At 45.4% G+C, this 24,840-nt stretch overlaps 2 protein-coding genes across 2 annotated transcripts in view; both read right to left on the bottom strand.

The window, feature by feature from the left end:
- Nucleotides 1–64: 64 nt before the first annotated feature.
- Nucleotides 65–8,139, bottom strand: LOC117444247 (protein S100-A14-like). The gene is made up of 3 exons (XM_034079904.2): nucleotides 8,030–8,139; nucleotides 2,296–2,424; nucleotides 65–801 (listed from the first exon to the last, which is right to left on the bottom strand). The coding sequence occupies exons 1-3, from the start codon at nucleotides 8,039–8,041 to the stop codon at nucleotides 631–633; spliced, it is 312 nt and encodes a 103-aa protein (XP_033935795.1). The 5' UTR covers nucleotides 8,042–8,139; the 3' UTR covers nucleotides 65–630.
- An 8,672-nt stretch (nucleotides 8,140–16,811) lies between these two features.
- dcst2 (DC-STAMP domain containing 2) overlaps nucleotides 16,812–24,840 on the bottom strand; it is a 28,473-nt gene continuing 20,444 nt past the window's right edge. Inside the window, exons 13-15 of the mRNA XM_034079903.2 lie at nucleotides 18,093–18,226; nucleotides 17,745–17,869; nucleotides 16,812–16,942 (exon numbers count right to left, since the gene is read on the bottom strand). Of these exons, the coding sequence (XP_033935794.1) occupies nucleotides 16,812–16,942; nucleotides 17,745–17,869; nucleotides 18,093–18,226 (390 nt within the window). The remainder of the gene's footprint in view (nucleotides 16,943–17,744; nucleotides 17,870–18,092; nucleotides 18,227–24,840) is intronic.

The raw sequence follows: 24,840 nt of genomic DNA, 5'->3' as shown, positions 1-24,840 counted from the left end.
GAATCAAAGGGACATGTCTCCATGTCTCCACCGTCTCGGCTCTCTCTCACTCTTCATTTCCTCACACATCAATAATCCACTCTTTGTTTCATCCAAACTTTATTCATATCATTTTAGAGAAGACACGAATACTGAGCTGCAGGGTGTCCCTGGGGGACAGAGAGAGGTCTCAGGTGTGTCTCGTGTGTCTCAGGTGTGTCTCGTGTGTCTCAGGTATGTCTCAGGTGTCTCAGGTATGTCTCGTGTGTCTCAGGTATGTCTCAGGTGTCTCAGGTGTGTCTCGTGTGTCTCAGGTATGTCTCGTGTGTCTCAGGTGTGTCTCGTGTGTCTCAGGTATGTCTCGTGTGTCTCAGGTATGTCTCAGGTGTCTCAGGTATGTCTCAGGTGTCTCAGGTATGTCTCGTGTGTCTCAGGTGTGTCTTGTGTGTCTCAGGTGTCCCAGATGTGTCACAAGTGTCTCTCAGGAGTCCCAGATGTCTCAGGTGTCTCTCAGGTGTCCCAGATGTGTCTCAGGTGTCCCAGATGTCTCAGGTGTCCCAGATGTCTCAGGTGTGTCTCAGGTGTCTCAGGTGTCCCAGATGTCTCAGGTGTCTCTCAGGTGTCCCAGATGTCCCAGATGTCCCAGGTGTCTCACTGCAGCAGGCAGGTACAGGTGTAGGACTTGTTTTTCTCCGAGGACTGGAACAGGTCCGAGGCCTGTTTGTTGATCAGAGTCCAGAAGTTCTGGAAGGAGATGTTGCCCCCGGCCTGCACCCCCATCTGATCCAGGACCTGGACCAGCCCGTCCTCCGTCTCCACCTGCTGCAGGACGCAGGGACACATGGGGTCAGAGGCAGAACTCCTGTATGTGTCTCGGGGAGATGCACATGATTACAGCAGCAGATTGAGTGAGGACAATAGGCTGACATTTTAACATTTAACTAATAACAGGTAGCCCTATACGGGGGGGGGCACCACAGAAGAAGAACAGCTTCAGTGTGCGTAGCCCTATACGGGGGGGACACCACAGAAGAAGAACAGCTTCAGTGTGCGTAGCGCTATACGGGGGGGACACCACAGAAGAAGAACAGCTTCAGTGTGCGTAGCCCTATACGGGGGGGACACCACAGAAGAAGAACAGCTTCAGTGTGCGTAGCCCTATACGGGGGGGACACCACAGAAGAAGAACAGCTTCAGTGTGCGTAGCCCTATACGGGGGGGACACCACAGAAGAAGAACAGCTTCAGTGTGCGTAGCGCTATACGGGGGGGGGGGCACCACAGAAGAAGAACAGCTTCAGTGTGCGTAGCCCTATACGGGGGGGACACCACAGAAGAAGAACAGCTTCAGTGTGCGTAGCCCTATACGGGGGGGACACCACAGAAGAAGAACAGCTTCAGTGTGCGTAGCGCTATACGGGGGGGGGCACCACAGAAGAAGAACAGCTTCAGTGTGCGTAGCGCTATACGGGGGGGACACCACAGAAGAAGAACAGCTTCAGTGTGCGTAGCCCTATACGGGGGGGACACCACAGAAGAAGAACAGCTTCAGTGTGCGTAGCCCTATACGGGGGGGACACCACAGAAGAAGAACAGCTTCAGTGTGCGTAGCGCTATACGGGGGGGACACCACAGAAGAAGAACAGCTTCAGTGTGCGTAGCCCTATACGGGGGGGACACCACAGAAGAAGAACAGCTTCAGTGTGCGTAGCCCTATACGGGGGGGACACCACAGAAGAAGAACAGCTTCAGTGTGCGTAGCCCTATACGGGGGGGACACCACAGAAGAAGAACAGCTTCAGTGTGCGTAGCGCTATACGGGGGGGGGGGACACCACAGAAGAAGAACAGCTTCAGTGTGCGTAGCGCTATACGGGGGGGGGCACCACAGAAGAAGAACAGCTTCAGTGTGCGTAGCGCTATACGGGGGGGACGGACCACAGAAGAAGAACAGCTTCAGTGTGCGTAGCCCTATACGGGGGGGACACCACAGAAGAACAGCGTCAGTGTGCGTAGCGCTATACGGGGGGGGGACCACAGAAGAAGAACAGCGTCAGTGTGCGTAGCGCTATACGGGGGGGACACCACAGAAGAACAGCGTCAGTGTGCGTAGCGCTATACGGGGGGGGGACCACAGAAGAAGAACAGCGTCAGTGTGCGTAGCGCTATACGGGGGGGGGACCACAGAAGAAGAACAGCGTCAGTGTGCGTAGCCCTATACGGGGGGGGGGGACCACAGAAGAAGAACAGCGTCAGTGTGCGTAGCCCTATACGGGGGGGGGGGACCACAGAAGAAGAACAGCGTCAGTGTGCGGTACCTTGGCGCAGCTCGGCAGCTGTGTGGAGATCATGGTCTGGAACTGGGTTGTGTTCATGGTCGGCTGGTCGGCGGCAGCTTTATGGAACTCTGTCACCAACGAGTTGATGGCCAGCTCCAAGTCTGAGTACTGACAACAACACACACATCAACAATCAGTCAACAACAACAATCTTACTCGCTATGGTAAGACTGAGACAAAGGTCCGCTCTGATACACAATTATTTAGTTTTTAAGGTGTGACTCAGGATCTAGTTTCTCTCTCAGCCAATCAGAACCAGGAGAGCATGTTGAGGGATGATCACCAGCTGAGGTGAGGACGATGCTCCCCTTCGACAACGTAACAAACAAGGAGGATATTTAAAGTATTTCTAAACAGATTTGGAATTCACCACCGGCCCCTGGGAGGATCAGACCCTCAGAGGACCGGACCCTTAGACCCTCAGAGGACCGGACCCTTAGACCCTCAGAGGATCGGACCCTGGGAGGATCAGACCCTCAGAGGACCGTACCCTCAGACCCTCGGAGGATCGGAGGACCAGACCCTCAGAGGGCCGGACCCTCAGACCCTCGGAGGATCAGACCCTCGGAGGATCAGACCCTCGGACCCTCGGAGGATCAGACCCTCAGAGGATCAGACCCTCAGACCCTCGGAGGATCAGACCCTCAGAGGATCAGACCCTCAGAGGACCGGACCCTCAGAGGATCAGACCCTCGGAGGGCCGGACCCTCAGAGGACCGGACCCTTAGAGGATCAGACCCTCGGAGGATCAGACCCTCAGAGGACCAGACCCTCAGAGGATCAGACCCTCGGAGGATCAGACCCTCGGAGGATCAGACCCTCGGAGGATCAGACCCTCGGAGGATCAGACCCTCAGAGGATCAGACCCTCGGAGGATCAGACCCTCGGAGGATCAGACCCTCAGAGGATCAGACCCTCGGAGGATCAGACCCTCAGAGGACCAGACCCTCAGAGGATCAGACCCTCGGAGGATCAGACCCTCGGAGGACCAGACCCTCGGAGGATCAGACCCTCGGAGGATCAGACCCTCGGAGGACCAGACCCTCGGAGGGCCGGACCCTCAGAGGACCGGACCCTTAGACCCTCAGAGGGTCAGACCCTCGGAGGACCAGACCCTCAATGCTCCGGCTGACTCTGATGGAACCCGGACTAGAGAGAGTCCTTGTTCCCTTTAGCTCTGTTTCCTGTGAAGCCGGCCTGGTATTCTCCGGTTTCAGAGAGACACGTCCCGCCCTCTGCTTTGTTTCTAAAGATGTGTCATCGTGCAGAAATGTGAACTCTGTTTCCCCGACGTCTGGCCCCAGATCTGTTTGTTAGAGCTCCACTTCCTCCCACTCAGGTCCCAGATGTCCTCTCAGAGTTTGACATATCAGGGCGTTCCTGTTGAGAGGGCTGACAGAGGAATGTGGCCCCCGGTGAGTGAGGGGCCCTCAGCAGCTGTTCCTGCAGCCTCCAGCGCTCAGACCAACTTTAAAGGGTTAACACAGCCGAGTGAGGTCAGAGCTCTGGGGACGATCTGTTGAGAAACAGGGCGCGGCTGCAGAGAAACCTCCAGAAACCTCCAGAAAACCTTCAATAAATCTTTAAATAATCTAAAGAAAACCCAGAGAGAATGCACTTCAGTAAATCTGCAGATAACGTCCCAAAAAGCCGCAGAAAACCTGAAGAAATCTTCCAGAAAATCCAAGAAAAAATCTATAATTTACAAAAGAAATCCAATGAAAATTTGCAGTAAAAACTTTTATAAAAACTTCAAAAAACCCAGAAAGAAATCTCCCAAACACCACCATAAGGTTTGTCCAACCCAAGAAAATAAACACTCCAGAAATCTGTTATAAACACTCCAGAAATCAGTTATAAACGCTCCAGAAATCAGTTATAAACGCTCCAGAAATCTGTTATAAACGCTCCAGAAATCTGTTATAAACACTCCAGAAATCTGTTATAAACACTCCAGAAATCAGAAGTTATAAACGCTCCAGAAATCAGAAGTTATAAACGCTCCAGAAATCAGTTATAAACGCTCCAGAAATCAGTTATAAACGCTCCAGAAATCAGTTATAAACGCTCCAGAAATCAGTTATAAACACTCCAGAAATCAGTTATAAACGCTCCAGAAATCAGAAGTTATAAACGCTCCAGAAATCTGTTATAAACGCTCCAGAAATCAGAAGTTATAAACACTCCAGAAATCAGTTATAAACGCTCCAGAAATCAGAAGTTATAAACGCTCCAGAAATCAGAAGTTATAAACGCTCCAGAAATCTGTTATAAACGCTCCAGAAATCAGAAGTTATAAACGCTCCAGAAATCTGTTATAAACACTCCAGAAATCAGAAGTGATAAACCCTCCAGAAATCAGTTATAAACGCTCCAGAAATCAGAAGTTATAAACGCTCCAGAAATCAGTTATAAACGCTCCAGAAATCAGTTATAAACACTCCAGAAATCAGAAGTTATAAACGCTCCAGAAATCTGTTATAAACGCTCCAGAAATCAGAAGTTATAAACGCTCCAGAAATCAGTTATAAACACTCCAGAAATCAGAAGTTATAAACACTCCAGAAATCAGAAGTTATAAACGCTCCAGAAATCAGAAGTTATAATCACTCCAGAAATCAGAAGTTATAAACACTGCAGAAATCAGAAGTTATAAACGCTCCGGAAATCAGAAGTTATAAACGCTCCGGAAATCAGAAGTTATAAACGCTCCAGAAATCAATTATAAACGCTCCAGAAATCAGTTATAAACGCTCCAGAAATCAGAAGTTATAAACGCTCCAGAAATCAGAAGTTATAAACGCTCCAGAAATCAGTTATAAACGCCATAAGTTATAAACGCTCCAGAAATCAGAAGTTATAAACGCTCCGGAAATCAGAAGTTATAAACGCTCCAGAAATCAGAAGTTATAAACGCTCCAGAAATTAGAAGTTATAAACACTCCAGAAATCAGAAGTTATAAACGCTCCAGAAATCAGAAGTTATAAACGCTCCAGAAATCAGAAGTTATAAACACTCCAGAAATCAGAAGTTATAAACGCTCCAGAAATCAGAAGTTATAAACGCCCCAGAAATCAGAAGTTATAAACGCTGCAGAAATCAGAAGTTATAAACGCTCCAGAAATCAGAAGTTATAAACGCCCCAGAAATCAGAAGTTATAAACGCTCCAGAAATCACAAGTTATAAACGCTCCAGAAATCACAAGTTATAAACGCCCCAGAAATCAGAAGTTATAAACGCCCCAGAAATCAGAAGTTATAAACGCTCCAGAAATCAGAAGTTATAAACGCTCCAGAAATCAGAAGTTATAAACGCCCCAGAAATCAGAAGTTATAAACGCCCCAGAAATCAGAAGTTATAAACGCTCCAGAAATCAGAAGTTATAAACGCTCCAGAAATCTGTTATAAACGCTCCAGAAATCAGTTATAAATGCTCCAGAAATCTGTTATAAACGCCCCAGAAATCAGAAGTTATAAACGCTCCAGAAATCAGTTATAAATGCTCCAGAAATCTGTTATAAATGCTCCAGAAATCAGTTATAAACGCTCCAGAAATCTGTTATAAACGCTCCAGAAATCAGAAGTTATAAACGCCCCAGAAATCAGAAGTTATAAACGCTGCAGAAATCAGAAGTTATAAACGCTCCAGAAATCAGAAGTTATAAACGCCCCAGAAATCAGAAGTTATAAACGCTCCAGAAATCACAAGTTATAAACGCTCCAGAAATCACAAGTTATAAACGCCCCAGAAATCAGAAGTTATAAACGCCCCAGAAATCAGAAGTTATAAACGCTCCAGAAATCAGAAGTTATAAACGCTCCAGAAATCAGAAGTTATAAACGCCCCAGAAATCAGAAGTTATAAACGCCCCAGAAATCAGAAGTTATAAACGCTCCAGAAATCAGAAGTTATAAACGCTCCAGAAATCTGTTATAAACGCTCCAGAAATCAGTTATAAATGCTCCAGAAATCTGTTATAAACGCCCCAGAAATCAGAAGTTATAAACGCTCCAGAAATCAGAAGTTATAAACGCTCCAGAAAACAGAAGTTATAAACGCTCCAGAAATCAGAAGTTATAAACGCTCCAGAAATCAATTATAAACGCTCCAGAAATCAGTTATAAACGCTCCAGAAATCAGAAGTTATAAACGCTCCAGAAATCAGAAGTTATAAACGCTCCAGAAATCAGTTATAAACGCTCCAGAAATCAGAAGTTATAAACGCTCCAGAAATCAGAAGTTATAAACGCTCCAGAAATTAGAAGTTATAAACACTCCAGAAATCAGAAGTTATAAACGCTCCAGAAATCAGAAGTTATAAACGCTCCGGAAATCAGAAGTTATAAACGCTCCGGAAATCAGAAGTTATAAACGCTCCAGAAATCAGAAGTTATAAACGCCCCAGAAATCAGAAGTTATAAACGCTCCAGAAATCAGAAGTTATAAACGCTCCAGAAATCAGAAGTTATAAACGCTCCAGAAATCAGTTATAAATGCTCCAGAAATCTGTTATAAACGCTCCAGAAATCAGTTATAAACGCTCCAGAAATCTGTTATAAACGCTCCAGAAATCAGAAGTTATAAACGCTCCAGAAATCAGAAGTTATAACGCCCCAGAAATCAGAAGTTATAAACGCCCCAGAAATCAGAAGTTATAAACGCTCCAGAAATCAGAAGTTATAAACGCTCCAGAAATCAGAAGTTATAAACGCCCCAGAAATCAGAAGTTATAAACGCCCCAGAAATCAGAAGTTATAAACGCTCCAGAAATCAGAAGTTATAAACGGTCCAGAAATCAGAAGTTATAAACGCCCCAGAAATCAGAAGTTATAAACGCTCCAGAAATCAGAAGTTATAAACGCTCCAGAAATCAGAAGTTATAAACGGTCCAGAAATCAGAAGTTATAAACGCCCCAGAAATCAGAAGTTATAAACGCTCCGAAAGCTTCCAACAGCCTGTGTTTCCCCCGTGCTGCACAGTTACAGCACTTTTCATGCGTCTCAATGCGAACCTGCTTCCCTCCTGCTCTAAAGTAAAGCAACCGAGAGGAAACACATTCCCTCAGGATCTATGGAGCATTTATCACGTCAACAACAACAACCCAGCAGGCGGCATAATATCTTCTTAAACAGTTCAATCCAAATTAAAAACCACATTATGGTCTGTATTAACATCCTGGGGGTGCGTTCAGGGAGGGTGGGACATTCAAGCGCTGCCTTGTGTAACGGTGTTAACCCTTTAGTGATCTATTAATTAGTGAAGACATGCATGCATGTATTCATGTTTACATTCTGCATTACTTCCTCCCCAAACATTTAGCTTTTCTTTTAACATTGTCTTTCACAGGCGACGCCCCGCTGTGCAACCGCACGACTTCAAAACAGTGACGCTGTAAGGAATTCAAATGTTAAATCATACTGAAATATTGTTATTTAAGAGAATAAATACAGGGGGAAGATAAGGGATAATAACGCGTAAATAAATACATTTGGTACAAAAACATGAATATTTACGATAAATACAAAAACAATCAATGAAACAAGAAGCCAACACAACGAGGGTGTTTATGAAGCAGCCTGCTTTGATCATATGAGCGGACAGGTGAGAGAGGACAGGGTGTGGCTGAGAGACCAATCAGCTCTCAGGCCAGCTCTGACCCGCCTCTCCCACCTGTGAACCAGGTACGTGCTGCTTCATGTTTCTGCTCACCTGAGTCGCCATGTGTGCAGCTTCAGTCGCAGAGAGTCTGAGAGTGAGGAGAGACGAGAGAGCAGAGCTGCTGCCGAGAGACCTCCCCCCCACACACACACACACACACGCACACACGCACACACATATGCACACGCACACACACATACACACGCACCCTGACATGTAACACTTTATCTTGTTGACTTTTTTCTCTCCGTTTCTATTTGTCTTTTTCTGAAAAAAGGTTCTTTGGGCTGCACACACACAGCACACACACACACACACACACACAACACACACACACACACACACACACACACACACACACACCCACCCACACACACACACACACACACACACACACACACACACACAACACACACACACACACACACACACACACACACACACACACACACACACACACACACACACACACACACACACACACACACACACACACACACACACACACACACACACACACACACACACACACACACACACACACACACACACACACACACACAACACACACACCACAGCCATAATCACTGTTCCAATGGAAACGGACAGAGGACCCATAGCCCAGACCAGGGGGCCGTGATAGCTGGAGAAGTGAGTAGATACTTCGTGCGGTCCTCTTCAGCTGGCTTTTTAAATATCCCTAAAGTCCCCAAAGTCAAATGGGCGAGGCTGCTTGTATCCACTGCGCTACCAAGACATATCAGAGGCCAACTCAGGGGACATTTTGAAACACCAGCTTTTATTCTTGTTGTATCCATATGTTTACTTTATTATATATTGCAATATATTTAAATTCCAAAAGTGGTGAAGCTATTCTTGGTTGTCAGCCTCTGCTGTGTGCTACCTAGCACATGACAAGCTGCTTCTAAACAGTCAACAATCCAATCGTATTTTTGTATTTTATTTTTCAGGCGTTGTATTCTGAGAGTATCGGGCTGCGGCCGACATGTCGAGGGTACTGAGGAAGAAGGACGTGCCGTCATCACAGCTGGTCTGGGATCAGCATGTTGCATCGCTCTGCTCTGCACAGAGGCCTCTGCACGGATACGTGGAGCCGACAGTTACCTCTCAAAGAAACAGAAGCACTGATCAATCTGAATGACCGTGTATTATTTATTTGATTGAACTTGTTTCTTTTAAATCAAATCTATGTAAAGAACTTGTAAGTACACGGCCCCTCTGTTGTTTCCCCGACTCAGACTGCAAGGACTCTGGGCGTGACCCAGATAACAACCTGTCCTTCACTGCAAACATCGCTGCTGCAGATACACGCTCTCCAGCATCAGGAGGACGCGTCCCCAGCTGACCCAGAGAGCCACGCAGGTTCTGGTCCAGGCTCTCGTCACCTCACTAGACTACTGCAGCTCCCTCCTGCTGGTCTCCCTGCATGTGCCCTCCGACCTCTCTCACCCAGAATGCAGCGGCTCGTCTGGTCTTCAACCTTCCTGAATGTTCCCACCCGCTCCTCCGCTCCCTCCACTGGCTTCCGGTAACTGCTAGAATCCACTTCCAGACCCTGGTGCTTGGTACCATGCTGCGAATGGATCTGGCCCTTCCTACATCCAGGACATGGTTACACCGTGCACCCCAGCACGTGCACTCCGCTCTGCATCAGCCAGACGACTCGCTGCACCCTCGCTGCGAGGGGGACCCAAGTTCCATCAGCAGGAACACGTGGGTTTGCTGTCCTGGCTCCAAGATGGTGGAACGAGCTCCCACTGACATCAGGACAGCAGAAAGCTCACACACCTTCCAGACTGAGACTCATCTCTCTCGACTCCACCTCGAGGAGAGAACTGCTAACAAAGCACTTATATACTAACAAAGGACTGGCTCCTCTAAAGCCAGCTGAGGAGCACTTGAAATGCTTGGCTCTATGAAACCTGATGTACTTTATGATTCTGTTTTCCTCCAGGCTGTGTCTTCCTGGTGGAACGCACTTATCGTGAGTCGCTCTGATAAAAGCCTCAGCTAAATGTGATGTAACGATCAAAACAAGGCGTTCACACTGAAATGACACATCATTATTAAAGTGACGCTCAAAGAGAAAAACCTCAGCTCAAACCTCCTAAACTCTAAACACATGTTCTGCACCCAGTTTGCAATTCAACGTTCCACTTTCTGAAAAGTAAAAGTATAACAACAGTATATTTGTGTTTCTGCACATATTTTAGAGACTTGAACAATCTTTACTTGCAGAGTTCTCTCTATCGAAGGCCGTGAGACAGAGTGTGCTTGAGCACGATGGTGTGGCTGGTTCTACAACACGTCTCCTATGAATGCAGCGTGGGCCACGCGGTGCAGCAGCTTGGTGAGGCGAGTGTTCTGTAGTTCTGGTGCAGAGCTGCAGTCTGCAGGACGGATGAGGTGTTTGCTCTTTGTGTGAATTGTTTTTAGTGTTTTGAGAAAATAAGCCCTGCTTTCAAAAAACGTGTTTTAGCTTTGAAACAAACTGCAATATGAACACGATGTTAATCCATCTGTGAGGTGACCTCTGCAGCGTACAGTCAAAGAAGCATGGACTTGTTTCACGGGGTACATTGGAAACCTGTAATCAATATAATACTTTGCCCAATATTTACCCAAGCTGATCAGTCTGCGATGCAGTGCCAGTCTCTGGTTCAGTCCTTCCTCTCCCCCAGTGGCTCCCAGGCCGGTGCGGGCTCTTCTGGAGACGCATCAGACACATGCTGGAGAGATCAAGTCGTGCGATGGATGACCTTCTTCTGGCGCGTCTATAGCTGGCATGTGGAGCAGGGGAAGGTGCTGGAATGTTCTCGTGGCCCAATCTGACAGACGGTGCCCAGTCAGGAGGCTTTTTGCCACTTGTAGGTCAGTTATATCCTGGTGAACTGTTCATTAACACACGTGACCTCTTTCGACAGGACAAGTCAGACTTTAGATACATTTAAAATGCTGGTGTCGAGACATTGGAAGATGACGAATACTTGAGGAAACCAAAAGCCTCTGAAAAGGTGCCAGGGACTGTTCACTTTACTGTTTACATATAACCAAATGGCCAGTAGGGGGAGACATTTCTTTGAATTACAGTTGAACAAAGCGCTGCAGGGGATTGACAGACTGGTGTGAAGACGACCTGAGCCAATGGATGACTTTACTTTGTATACTCCACAATCTGAAATGTCGATCGACGACAGACTCCAGGATTCCTATTTCCTTGTTAAGATGCATGTCGTAGTTCGTGGGTTATATGTTCATTTGAATGTTTGTATGTAAAACCCGACACTTACCTGACGTGGAATGATCCCCACAAACGCGAGTGCAGTTGTGGTTGGATGGTTTGAGATCCTCCCGTCCTCCTATCGAGCCGTTTCTCCTGGCCACGCTTTGAGAGTTCATGTGTTGCTTCACCCTGGTGTTCTAATAACCGCCGGCAGCCTGTAAAATGACTTCGGCCCCGTTTCGATCACCTCTGTTGCCGCAGCCAACAATGGCACAGAAGGTAACCATTGTATGTCCGGTAAAAAACAAACATTGAACAGGTATGGCGTATTACGGTGTCTGTTTTGGTACTCCAGTACGGCCGTTGCTATGCAAAGCCTCTATGATCCAGTGGAGAGTCCTTACCTGCTGGCCTAGTCCAATCAAAGTGGTTACTTTGTTTGGCTGGGCCGTGAAGTTTTACACACCGTCTTATTTGACTTTCTCAGGACTTAAAACTGTTTTTTGGGGGCAGACCCCCTCAAAGAAAAAAATATATTTACACACGTAAGGTCATCATCTTAACAGTTGTGTGTGCTCATCCGTGAGCAGAGCATCACGTTGACGTGTATTACAGCTGAATGCGGCGATTACCATTTTGTTCAGCAAAACGCCTCACAAACGTATTAAGATCAACAGCTTTAGGCTGCGGCCACACAAGGACGAATTTGGTCGTTTGCGTTACTGTTTAGTGTCATATAGACCGTTCGGCCGCACGAGGACGACCGAATACGGCACTAAACGACTGAGGAAACGATAACGGGTCCCAAGGTGGATAGAACGGCATACGCAACGCTCTGGGGGGTCCAACGGCTCCGTGTGTACGCCCTATCCGAACATTTTCAGATCACTGATAGTGATTGCGCAATAGCCCCGCCTCTCCCCACCTCTTCTGCTCACCTCCGTTTACCCCGCGCCAGTGCTGAAGTGTTTCGCCACCAACAACAACAACAATGGCGGATCGCAGAGTTGCTATCGTGCTCCGGACGCTATTGACCATGCTACAGTTGTTTGTGCAACATCTACAGCAACAATGATGAGGCAATAGCCCCGCCTCTCCCCACCTCTGCTGCTCACCCCGCGTCAAAGTAAACTGCACCCTGAATTCAGATTATTTATCTTTCTCTCGCGAGTGAAGTGTAATCTGACAGGACGGAGACACGCAGCTCTGCTCACCTGCAGCTCCTCCCGCTGCAGCAAAACACACTTCAAGTCAGATCATCGCCCTTAGCTATTTTAATTACCTCTCAAACTAAACTAGTTATAAATATGTTTATTTTTACTGTCGCCCGGGTCACTGATTACTGGATCAGCTGCTGCATGAGACAGACGCTGGCGCTGTCCGAAGAGAGGGAGGGAAAAGAGAGGCTCCGTGTATTTTATTATTATATTATATCGTTATTCATTTGTTTTAAAGCTCAATAAATAACAAAGAAGACCTTTGACCGGAACTTTTATCATTTTGTCCGGAAGATTTAAACTTTAATACACGCTGACTGGCGAAACACTCTGCCCGGTTCCCTCGGCCCCCACCGCGGAGAATAAACAGAAGGGCAACCATGACAACCATGCTTCTTCGCTGCTTTTGTGGAGGAAGTTACAGCGCCACTACAGGCTCCTGCATGTGTACTGCAGCTCCTCCAGCGGTTGGAGCTAAACGGAGCGGTCTCGTGTGGACAGACACTATCCGGATAACTATTGAGTGTGGACGGAAGCTTGTTTGTGATTGCGTTTGCGTTAATCCTATGCGTTTAGCCGTTTTCGTCCTCGTGTGGCCGCAGCCTTAGTGCGTTTTGATTCGATGCTGAGTGCAGCCACACTGACAGTCTCTTCTCTGTCAGACCGCACCTCATTCCTTCAGTGCTTGGGTCCGAATGCGTCTCATGTTGCGCCGTCCCGTTCAAATGAAATCGCCGTATGTCCACGCCTACATGATGTTTCTTGTTATTGTGTGATTAGGTTTTTACCTATTTGTTAGTCAGATAAGGAGCTGGAACCCAAACTCTCCGGACGCGGCTCAGTTACGCTGCACGTTAACTTAAACACGGAAGAGTCAAAGCTCGGTCATCAACGTCTCGTGACAAACTGAGCTACACGAGTTTAGCGCATTTTACAACTTTTAGACCCTAATGATTTAAATAAAGGCTATGAAAGAGTTCGTGCTGGGAGTTTATTTCTTTCATTATACGCTGCTCTACAGACGTCTCTTTGTAAAGGCCCCGACACACCAGGCCGAAATCGGCCGTTTTCATTAGTCGGACGATGAAGCGTGCCCTGCAGTGGCGGCGCTAGGGGGTGGCTACTTGGGCTCAAGCCCCGGATGTTTCACTTAAAAAAATAAATTATATATATATATTTGTTTGAACGTCTGATGAGTAATGTGCAGTACCGGAGTCCACCAGAGAGGCAGCCGCTGTGGGACATTAGCCTGCGTACTGCGTAGCCTGCCCTGAAGAAGAAGTGATCCTTCCTAGTGCCTGACGAGTTTTAAGATAATAGCCTATAAAGTTATGGATATTAGAAAGTTATTGTCATCGAAGCAGCCGGTGCCACAAGCAGTAGCAGCAGCAGCAGCAGCAGCAGCAGCAGCAGCAGCAGCAGCAGCAGCAGCTGCAGCAGCAGCAGCAGCAGCAGCAGCAGCAGCAGCAGCAGCAGCAGCAGCAGCAGCAGCAGCAGCAGCAGCAGCAGCTGCAGCAGCAGCAGCAGCAGCAGCAGCAGCAGCAGCAGTGCAGACATTGTTGATGTTTCAGGTTTGTGAATCTCATGGTGATATCTGCACTCTGGCTGACGGAGTAAGAAGTGAAAAAGAGTGATGTGACGTTAATGTTAAAGCTAGTAAACATGGAGTAGCCACACTAAGTCCCTTATATGTTAGTATGTATACAGAACATGACTACAAGTGATCCTCAGATGTAACGTTAACCCTTCAAACCTCAGTCTACTTTTAAGACACTAAAATAACGTATTCCAATTTTTATTTTGTTTTCGCGCGTGGAATTATACCGGCTCTCGTTTCAGTACACATAACGGAACTGACAGGCAACCCTCTGACTCCGATTGGCTGTGACTGCATCCACTCAGAGTGTCCGGTTCAGAAACGTGACTCTGACACTCTTTACGTCACAAACAAAGATGGTGGATGAGAATAGATCTATAAAACGATAAGCGCCAGAATCAAGGTGAGACTATCCGCATCCTTCAAAACTCTACGCACATTCGTTTCACGTTAATAAGTAAACGGCTGTTTGAGTGAGTTAAGGCATTAGCTTGCTTCGTTAAAGGTTAATGAGAGTTCTCCAGAGCCCTTTGTCCGCTTTGAGGTGTTATTAAGGGTTAATGTTGCTCTCAAAGTGCACCAGAGCGATGCTTCCAACTTCAACCCGGACCCCCCGAGAGGAGGCGACGACCCCCCTAAAGGATGTTCGGTCCACCCCCCATAAAAAATAGCATTGTACCCCTGCACCCCCCCCCAATCCAACGACTCCTACAATCCTAAATGCGCCACTGGTGCCCTGTCGCCCAAACTCAATTTGGTGTGTCCCGCACCGTCGGCCGTGACACGCCTTATTTGGCCTTTCATGGCCGTGCGTCGGCCACAGGCAGTCGGACAAAGAAATCCCTCTGATTGGCTGTTCAGCTAGCGAATCAGTGCATGAGAAGCGAAACGGTTGCTTGAGAATGTCTTCCACAAGCAACACTCCAAAGGCTGACCCAGTACCGCAGCAATCATGTGTTCGATGGACGAGAGTGGAAATGGAACGCACAGCTATTTGTTGTTTGTTTATATCACGTATCTGTTCTTCTTCTCTGTCTTCCGGCTGTTGCCTCTTTTGAATGACGAATACACACTACCGCCGCCTGCTGGTAAGGAGAGTTATTGCCACTCACGCATGCGCTGTTCCTACGCGCTCGGCTGAAGTCTTTGAGGTGTGTTCCAGTGCGACACACGGCCAAGACGCAGGAGAACACGGCGACGCAACAGTCGGCGTTGGCGTCGGCGAGTCCTCTGGTGGCTGCTCGGTGTCAGGGCCTTAAGTCAATGGGAAACGCCTTTGGGCCAGAATGACATCATCGGAGCTGTAGTACCACCGATTGGCCTCTAGGGACCTTCAGACTCCTCCCGGGCGGTCGAAGCTCCAAACGGGGACTTGTTATACTTCCTGGATCTCAACACGACCTCGTGTATAGCTACTGGGGGTGTAAGGTCAACCTAAAGCATAGTAATAGTACGGTTATACTAACTATTGATCCATCTGTCTCTGTTCTCCTGAACCAACAGCGGTGCGTTCAATGACTGTTCTCTGTTCTCCTGAACCCTTGAACTCAACAAACAAACGAATAGTGAGCATCTAGTTTTCAGTGTTAATAAACTGCACACTAAGAGATAGTCGCAGCGTCTGTGCTGTGAGGAAAGTCACGTGACCAGACGTCAGTGTTTGGGTTCCAGAGTTACCTGAGACATCTGTCACACAGGTAAGCTGCGGAAATAAGGTGATGTTAACGTACCTTCGTTTCGTGACAATCAATTCTGTTTCACACAAACTCCTCTCCGACCACCTGACCTGCTTACGGCGAGCGATATTCTGCGCCCTGGTTCTCAGATAGGTGGAATCTGAACAATCGTATTGCTCAGATCAACAGAAACTGCAGACGGTGAAGTTTCTGCTGTCTCTGAACGAGCGGCGGTGCGTTCGCCGAGGTTCCTCCGGTGTTTCCTCCTGACCTCGACAAACAAACGAACATGACTTCTTCCACGCTACCCTCAGAGATATACGATCAGCACCGGGCGATGCGACGCCAGGGTCAGAATAATACGTTGGCTTCGATACAGATGAGTTGCGTATTGGGTTAAAATAATTGGCGTAGTGGCGAAGTGACTTTAGTCCCGTTGTAATATCCGTGTCGGAGACAAACCGATCCTCCAGCCGGGGATCAGCGACACGGTTAGGTGGTTAGGTTTTAGAGTCATATAATACCAACACAGAGACACGTGTTCTGGGTTACAGAGCTGTGTCAGTGGGGTGCCCGGTGCCTTGCTTAAGGGCACCACGGCAGGGCCCAGGAGGGGACCTGGTCCACTCTGCACATGCAGGTCCTTACGGGGGGTTTGAACCCCAGCTAACGGAAAGCTCCAGAGAATAAACCAGACATCTTATTTCCTGCTTTAATCCCTTCCTCGCGGCGCGATGGCGCTCTGCGGGCCCGGCTCGCCGGCAGCCGAGCAGCTCTCACACCTGGAGGATCCAAAAACAAAATATCACGTTTCCTCACGTACTTTACTCATTTAAAAAAAAGGCTCTTTTTCACTTTTTTCTCCATTTTAATTTTTTTCCAGTAGGTATTTCTGAGGTCTTTTTTATAATATTTACATTTATTTAATTTGTTTCTAAACATTTAAACAATGTTTCTTGTATATTTAACTTTTTTTTAATATTTCATTTGAATAAAAACTTGTTTATTTTAAGAAAGAGGAAAAACACTCAAAATCAATGAATCCTTCAGTTTGTAGAAATATCTCTACAACAGAGTGGAGAGATATTTCTACAGTATATCAGAAACACTCCTCCTCCTCCTCCTCCTCCTCCTCCTCCTCCTCCTCCTCCTCTTCCTGGCAGGTCAGAGGTCGCGCGCAGACGACACACGTGTTTCCCAAACTGTGGAAACATGGCCGACAGAACACGCCTGCAACCACAGAGCAGCAGTGAGGAGGACAGGAGACAGGAAGTGGAGAGCTTCAGTACATCTGTCGTTCATCAGGAGTGAGTGTGTGTGTGTGTGTGTGTGTGTGTGTGTGTGTGTGTGTGTGTGTGTGTGTGTGTGTGTGTGTGTGGCTGTGACATCTGGAGGAACGTAAGCTCTATATTTAGGAAACACCTTCAATATTATAATAATGTGTTTATCATAAATACGGTTAGAAAGGCAGCAGGTGAAGGGTTAACAGCCTCCAGTCTGACCTCAGTTACAGTGACACACCCTGCACACACACACACACACACACACACACACACACACACACACACACACACACACACACACACACACACACACACACACACACACACACACACACACACACACACACACGAAGTAATCTTCGTCGTAACTAGCAAACTAAACATCATGTACTGCACAAATAATCAGAAATAAAAACTCATTACTCGAATAAAATGACATCAACGCATTTTAAGGCCAAATGAACCTTAAAATATGGATTTTCCACCGAGAATAACACGAAGGTCGGCCATTGTTGTTGATCACGTGGTCTATGAAGGTCTATGGGACGCCCTGCCCGTAGAAGCCTGACGGACAAGGGGTACCCTGTACGTAATATAGCGACGGGGAGGGGCCCTGACCGTCCGTCAATATGTGACGGGATGGGAGTGAGAATGTGTTGTGTACACACACACACACCCCCCCACACACACACACACACACACACACACACACACACACACACAGTCTCTCTCTCTCTCTCTCTCTCTACCTGGACAGTGGGGGACAGGGCAGGCGGCCATGTTGTCCTCGTCCTGTCCCAGCTCCTCTCCACAGGACAGACAGCTGACTGCAGAGCCCCCCAGCAGGTGAGACAGGTGAGCCCCGCCAGGTAACCTGAGACCCGTCAGAAACCATGTCAAACATGTACAATGTCAAAAATAACAACAACAACAAATGTACATATGGGAGCATTTCAACAAAAAGGTTTAACATTTAAAAAATCTTTAAGAAAAGTTCCCAACAATTTGTGAAAAACTTTTACGTTTACAAACAATGTAAACAATGACATGAAAAACTGCACCAACAAAATGTTTGAATTCACAAAATGATACTGTACCGCAGCAGTAGAGTGTGAAGGCGCCTCCTTCCCCCTCCTCCTCCTCCTCCTCCTCCACCTCCAGACCTCCTCAGGGCTCTCCCCTCCATCCTCCTCTGGTCCAGGAGCTGCTGCCGGAGGAACCAGACCCTCTCCTACCATACGATACCATAGTACTTTACTAGTTAGATCAAGTCTGAAATGCTCCTTGCATCCCAGCAGCTCCATGTGGAGCATCAACAGACAAACATCAAGACATTACATTACATTGCATCACATCACATTACATTACATCACATTACATTACATCACATCACATTGCATTACATCACATTACATTGCATCGCATTACATTGCATCACATCACATTACATTACATCACATTACATCACATTACATCGCATTGCATTGCATCACATTGCATTACATTACATCACATTACATCACATTACATTGCATCGCATTGCATTACATTACATCACATTACATTGCATTACATCACATCACATCACATTACATCGCATTGCATTACATTGCATCGCATTACATTGCATCGCATTACATTACATTGCATTACATCGCATTACATTACATTGCATCGCATTACATTACATTGCATTACATCACATTACATTGCATCGCATTACATCACATTACATTGCATTACATTGCATCGCATTACATTGCATTACATTACATCGCATTACATTGCATCGCATTACATTACATTACATCGCATTACATCGCATTGCATTACATTACATCACATTGCATTACATTACATCACATTGCATTACATCACATTACATGACATCACATTACATCACATTGCATCACATTACATTGCATTACATTACATCACATTGCATCGCATTACATTACATCGCATTGCATTACATTACATTACATCACATTACATTGCATCGCATTACATTACATCGCATTACATCGCATTGCATTGCATTACATCACATTGCATTACATCACATTACATGACATCACATTACATTACATTGCATTACATTACATCGCATTGCATTACATTGCATCGCATTACATTGCATCGCATTACATTACATCGCATTACATTACATTGCATTGCATTGCATTACATTACATCGCATTGCATTACATTGCATTACATTGCATCGCATTACATTACATTGCATCACATCACATTGCATTACATTACATTACATCGCATTGCATTACATTGCATCGCATTACATTACATCGCATCGCATTACATTGCATCACATTGCATTACATTGCATTACATTGCATTACATTGCATTACATCGCATTACATTACATTACATTGCATTACATCACATTACATCACATTACATCACATTACATCGCATTACATTACATCACATTACATCGCATTACATTACATCACATTGCATTACATCACATTACATCACATTACATCGCATTACATCACATTACATCGCATTACATTACATCACATTGCATTACATCACATTACATCACATTGCATTACATTGCATTACATTGCATCGCATTACATCGCATTACATTACATTACATTGCATCACATTACATTACATCACATTGCATTACATTACATCACATTACATTGCATTACATTACATTGCATCGCATTACATCACATTGCATTGCATTACATTACATTGCATTACATCACATTGCATTGCATTACATTACATTGCATTACATTACATTGCATTACATTACATTGCATCGCATTACATCACATCACATTGCATTACATCACATCACATTACATCGCATTACATCACATTACATCACATTGGATTACATCACATTACATTACATTACATCACATCACATTACATTACATTGCATCGCATTACATTGCATCGCATTACATCACATTACATCGCATTGCATCACATTACATTGCATTACATTACATCACATTACATCACATCACATCACATTACATCACATTACATCACATTACATCACATTACATCACATTGCATCGCATTACATCACATTACATTACATCGCATTGCATCACATTGCATCACATTACATTACATCGCATTGCATCACATTACATTACATCACATTACATCACATCACATTACATTGCATTACATTACATCACATTACATCACATCACATCGCATTACATTACATCACATCGCATTACATTACATTACATCACATTACATCACATCACATTACATCACATTACATTGCATTACATTGCATCACATTACATTACATTACATCACATCGCATTACATTACATTACATCACATCGCATTACATTACATTACATCACATTACATCACATTGCATTACATCACATTGCATTACATCACATTACATTACATTACATTACATTGCATTGCATTACATTACATTACATCACATCACATTACATCACATTGCATCACATTACATTACATTGCATTACATTACATCGCATTACATCACATTACATCACATCACATCGCATTACATTACATCACATTACATCACATTGCATTACATTACATCGCATCACATTGCATTACATCACATTACATTGCATTGCATTACATTACATTGCATTGCATTACATTACATTACATTGCATCACATGACATTACATTACATCACATCGCATTACATTACATCACATCACATCGCATTACATTACATCACATCACATCGCATCACATTGCATCGCATTACATTACATTACATCACATCACATTACATTACATCACATCACATTACATCACATTGCATCACATTACATTACATTGCATTACATTACATCGCATTACATCACATTACATTGCATCACATTACATTGCATCGCATTACATCACATTACATGTGTTGCAAATGTATTATCTTTTCAATTTACACACGGCATCTATTGCACGTCTGTCCGTCCTGGGAGAGGGATCCCTCCTCTGCTGCTCTCCCTGAGGTTTCTCCCATTTTTCCCTTTAAACTGGGTTTTCTTTGGAAGTTTTTCCTTGTACGATGTGAGGGTCTAAGGACAGAGGGTGTCGTATTGTCATACTGATATTCTGTACACACTGTGAAGACCACTGAGACAAATGTAACATTTGTGATATTGGGCTATATAAATAAACATTGATTGATTGATTGATTGATTGATTGATTGATTGATTGATTACATCACATTGCATTACATCACATCACATTACATCACATTACATCACATTACATTACATTACATCGCATTGCATCACATTGCATCGCATTACATCACATTACATCACATTACATTACATCACATCACATTACATTACATCACATTACATCACATTACATCGCATCGCATTACATTACATCACATTACATCACATCACATCGCATTACATTACATCACATCACATTGCATTACATCACATTACATTGCATTGCATCACATTACATCGCATTACATTACATTACATTACATCACATCGCATTACATTACATTACATCACATCACATTGCATTACATTACATTACATCACATCACATTGCATTACATCACATTACATTGCATTGCATTACATTACATTGCACATCACATCGCATCACATTACATTACACATTACATTACATCGCATTACATCACATTACATTGCATCGCATTACATTACATCACATTACATCACATTACATTACATCGCATTACATTACATCACATTACATTACATCGCATTGCATTACATTACATTACATCACATTACATCACATCACATTACATCACATTACATCACATCACATTACATCACATTACATCACATCACATTACATTACATTACATTGCATCGCATTACATTACATCACATTACATCACATCACATTACATTACATCACATTACATTACATCACATTGCATTACATCGCATTGCATTACATTACATTACATCACATCACATCGCATTACATTACATTACATCACATTGCATTGCATTACATTACATTGCATCACATGACATTACATTACATCACATCACATCGCATTACATTACATCACATCGCATTACATTACATCACATCACATCGCATCACATCACATCGCATTACATCACATCACATTGCATTACATCACATTACATTACATTGCATTGCATTACATTACATTACATTGCATCACATTACATTACATTACATCACATTACATTACATCACATCACATTGCATTACATCACATTACATTACATTGCATTACATTACATTACATTGCATCACATTACATCACATCACATCGCATCACATTACATTACATTGCATTACATTACATCGCATTACATCACATTACATTGCATCGCATTACATTACATCACATTACATTACATCACATTACATCACATTACATCACATCGCATTGCATCACATTGCATCGCATTACATCACATTACATTACATTACATCGCATTACATTACATCACATTACATTACATCACATCGCATTGCATCACATTGCATCGCATTACATCACATTACATCACATTACATTACATTGCATCGCATTACATCACATTACATCACATTACATTGCATCGCATTACATTACATTACATCACATTGCATTACATTGCATTACATCACATTTAGCTGAGGCTTTTATCCAGAGCGACTTACAATAAGTGCGTTCGACCAACAAGATACAAGCTTGAAGAAAACAGAATCATAAAGTACATCAGGTTTCATAGAGCCAAAACATTTCAAGGTCTACCAGAGGTCGCGTTAACCGAATATATTCCGTCTATGACGTGTGTGTGTTTTTTTTAACAATGACGGAAAAATCTGAAAGCATTCCGTCATTTTGACAGATTAGAACAAACTCAGAACAGCGCCAAAGTTTTCCCCGCAGCAGGGCTCCGGTGTTATGTCTTGTTATGGATGGCCGCCAAAAAGGAAATGATATCGTTTCCAGACCTAACTTTGCCGTACAAATCATTGAAATGTCTGGGAGTTGTGTACAGACGGAAATGTTACGATCCTGTCCGTCAAAATGACGGGCAGCAAAAAAGTCTAGCGCAACCTCTGAGTGCTACTCAACTGGCTTTAGAGGAGCCAGTCCTTTGTTAGTATACAAGTGCTTTGTTAGCAGTTCTATCCTCGAGGTGGAGTCGAAAGAGATGAGTCTTCAGTCTGGAAGGTGTGTAAGCTTTCTGCTGTCCTGATGTCAATGGGAGCTCGTTCCACCATCTTGGAGCCAGGACAGCAAACCCACGTGTTCCTGCTGATGGGAACTTGGGTCCCCCTCGCAGCGAGGGTGCAGCGAGCCGTCTGGCTGATGCAGAGCGGAGTGCACGTGCTGGGGTGCACGGTTTAACCATGTCCTGGATGTAGGAAGGGCCAGATCCATTCGCAGCATGGTACGCAAGCACCAGGGTCTTGAAGTGGATTCTAGCAGTTACCGGAAGCCAGTGGAGGGAGCGGAGGAGCGGAGTGGTGTGGGACATTCAGGAAGGTTGAAGACCAGACGAGCCGCTGCATTCTGGGTGAGAGAGGTCGGATGGCACATGCAGGCAGACCAGCCAGGAGGGAGCTGCAGTAGTCTAGGCGTGAGGTGACGAGAGCCTGGACCAGAACCTGCGTGGCTTTCTGGGTCAGCTGGGGACGCGTCCTCCTGATGCTGTAGAGCGTGTATCTGCAGCAGCGGGTTGGAGCAGCGATGTTTGCAGTGAAGGACAGGTTGTTATCTAGGGTCCCACCCAGAGTCCTTGCAGTCTGAGTCGGGGAGACAGCAGAGGGGCCGATGTTGATAGTCAGGTCAAGAGTGGGACAATCTTTTCCCGGAAGGAAAAGCAGTTCAGTTTTGTCAAGGTTGAGCTTGAGGTGATGAGCGGACATCCACTGAGAGATGTCAGCTGGACGAGCAGAGATGCGAGCGACGACCTGGGTCTCTGAGCGGGGGAAGGGCAGGGTTCATTGGGTGTCGTCAGCGTAGCAGTGGTATGAAAAACCATGCGGGCTAATGACTGATCCGAGCGAGTTTGTGTACAAGGAGAAGAGGAGGGGACCAAGAACAGAGCCCTGAGGGACCCCTGTAGTTAATTGACAAGGGTCGGACTCCGACCCTCTCCAAGTTACCCTGTAGGTGCGGTCTTTGAGGTATGAGGGGAGGAGGGAAAGTGCAGAGCCTGAAGGAGGATCTGATGGTTCACCGTGTCGAATGCAGCAGACAGGTCCAACAGGATGAGGACAGAGGAGAGGGAGGCTGCTTTAGCCGTGTGCAGTTCCTCAGTGACAGCAAGGAGGGCAGTTTCTGTGGAGTGACCTGCCTTGAAACCAGACTGGTGCGGATCCAGAAGGTGGTTCTGATGGAGAGAGCAGGAGAGGTGTCTAAAGACAGGACCGGGAGGAGAGAGACAGGCCTGTAGTTTATAACGTCAGACGGGTTGAGAGTGGGTTCCTTCAGGAGAGGGTTTACTCTCGCCTCCTTGAGAGTGTTTGGAAAGTGACCAGAAGTTAGAGAAGTGTTGATGAGATGGGAGAGAAACGGTAGAATATCAGGAGCGATAGTCTGAAGGAGGTTTGAGGGGATAGGGTCCAGAGGACAGGTGGTAGGGTCCAGAGGACAGGTGGTAGGGTCCAGAGGACAGGTGGTGGACGCATGAGAAACAAACATGGAACATAACACCACAAGAGGTGCGTGTGGTCAGAGGACAGCACCTCTGCTTTGACCCTACAGGCTGACTGTTTACAGCAAGAGACAACACCTCCACCAACATCCAGGAATACACAGAGACTGCCTAACGACGCCCGGGAGATTACAGCTCACACG

This window comes from Pseudochaenichthys georgianus, unplaced genomic scaffold (assembly GCF_902827115.2).
Source record: "Pseudochaenichthys georgianus unplaced genomic scaffold, fPseGeo1.2 scaffold_764_arrow_ctg1, whole genome shotgun sequence".
NCBI classification, from domain to species: domain Eukaryota; kingdom Metazoa; phylum Chordata; class Actinopteri; order Perciformes; family Channichthyidae; genus Pseudochaenichthys; species Pseudochaenichthys georgianus.
Note: the sequence above shows the minus strand (reverse complement) of the source record. Positions and strands in the feature narration are given on the sequence as shown.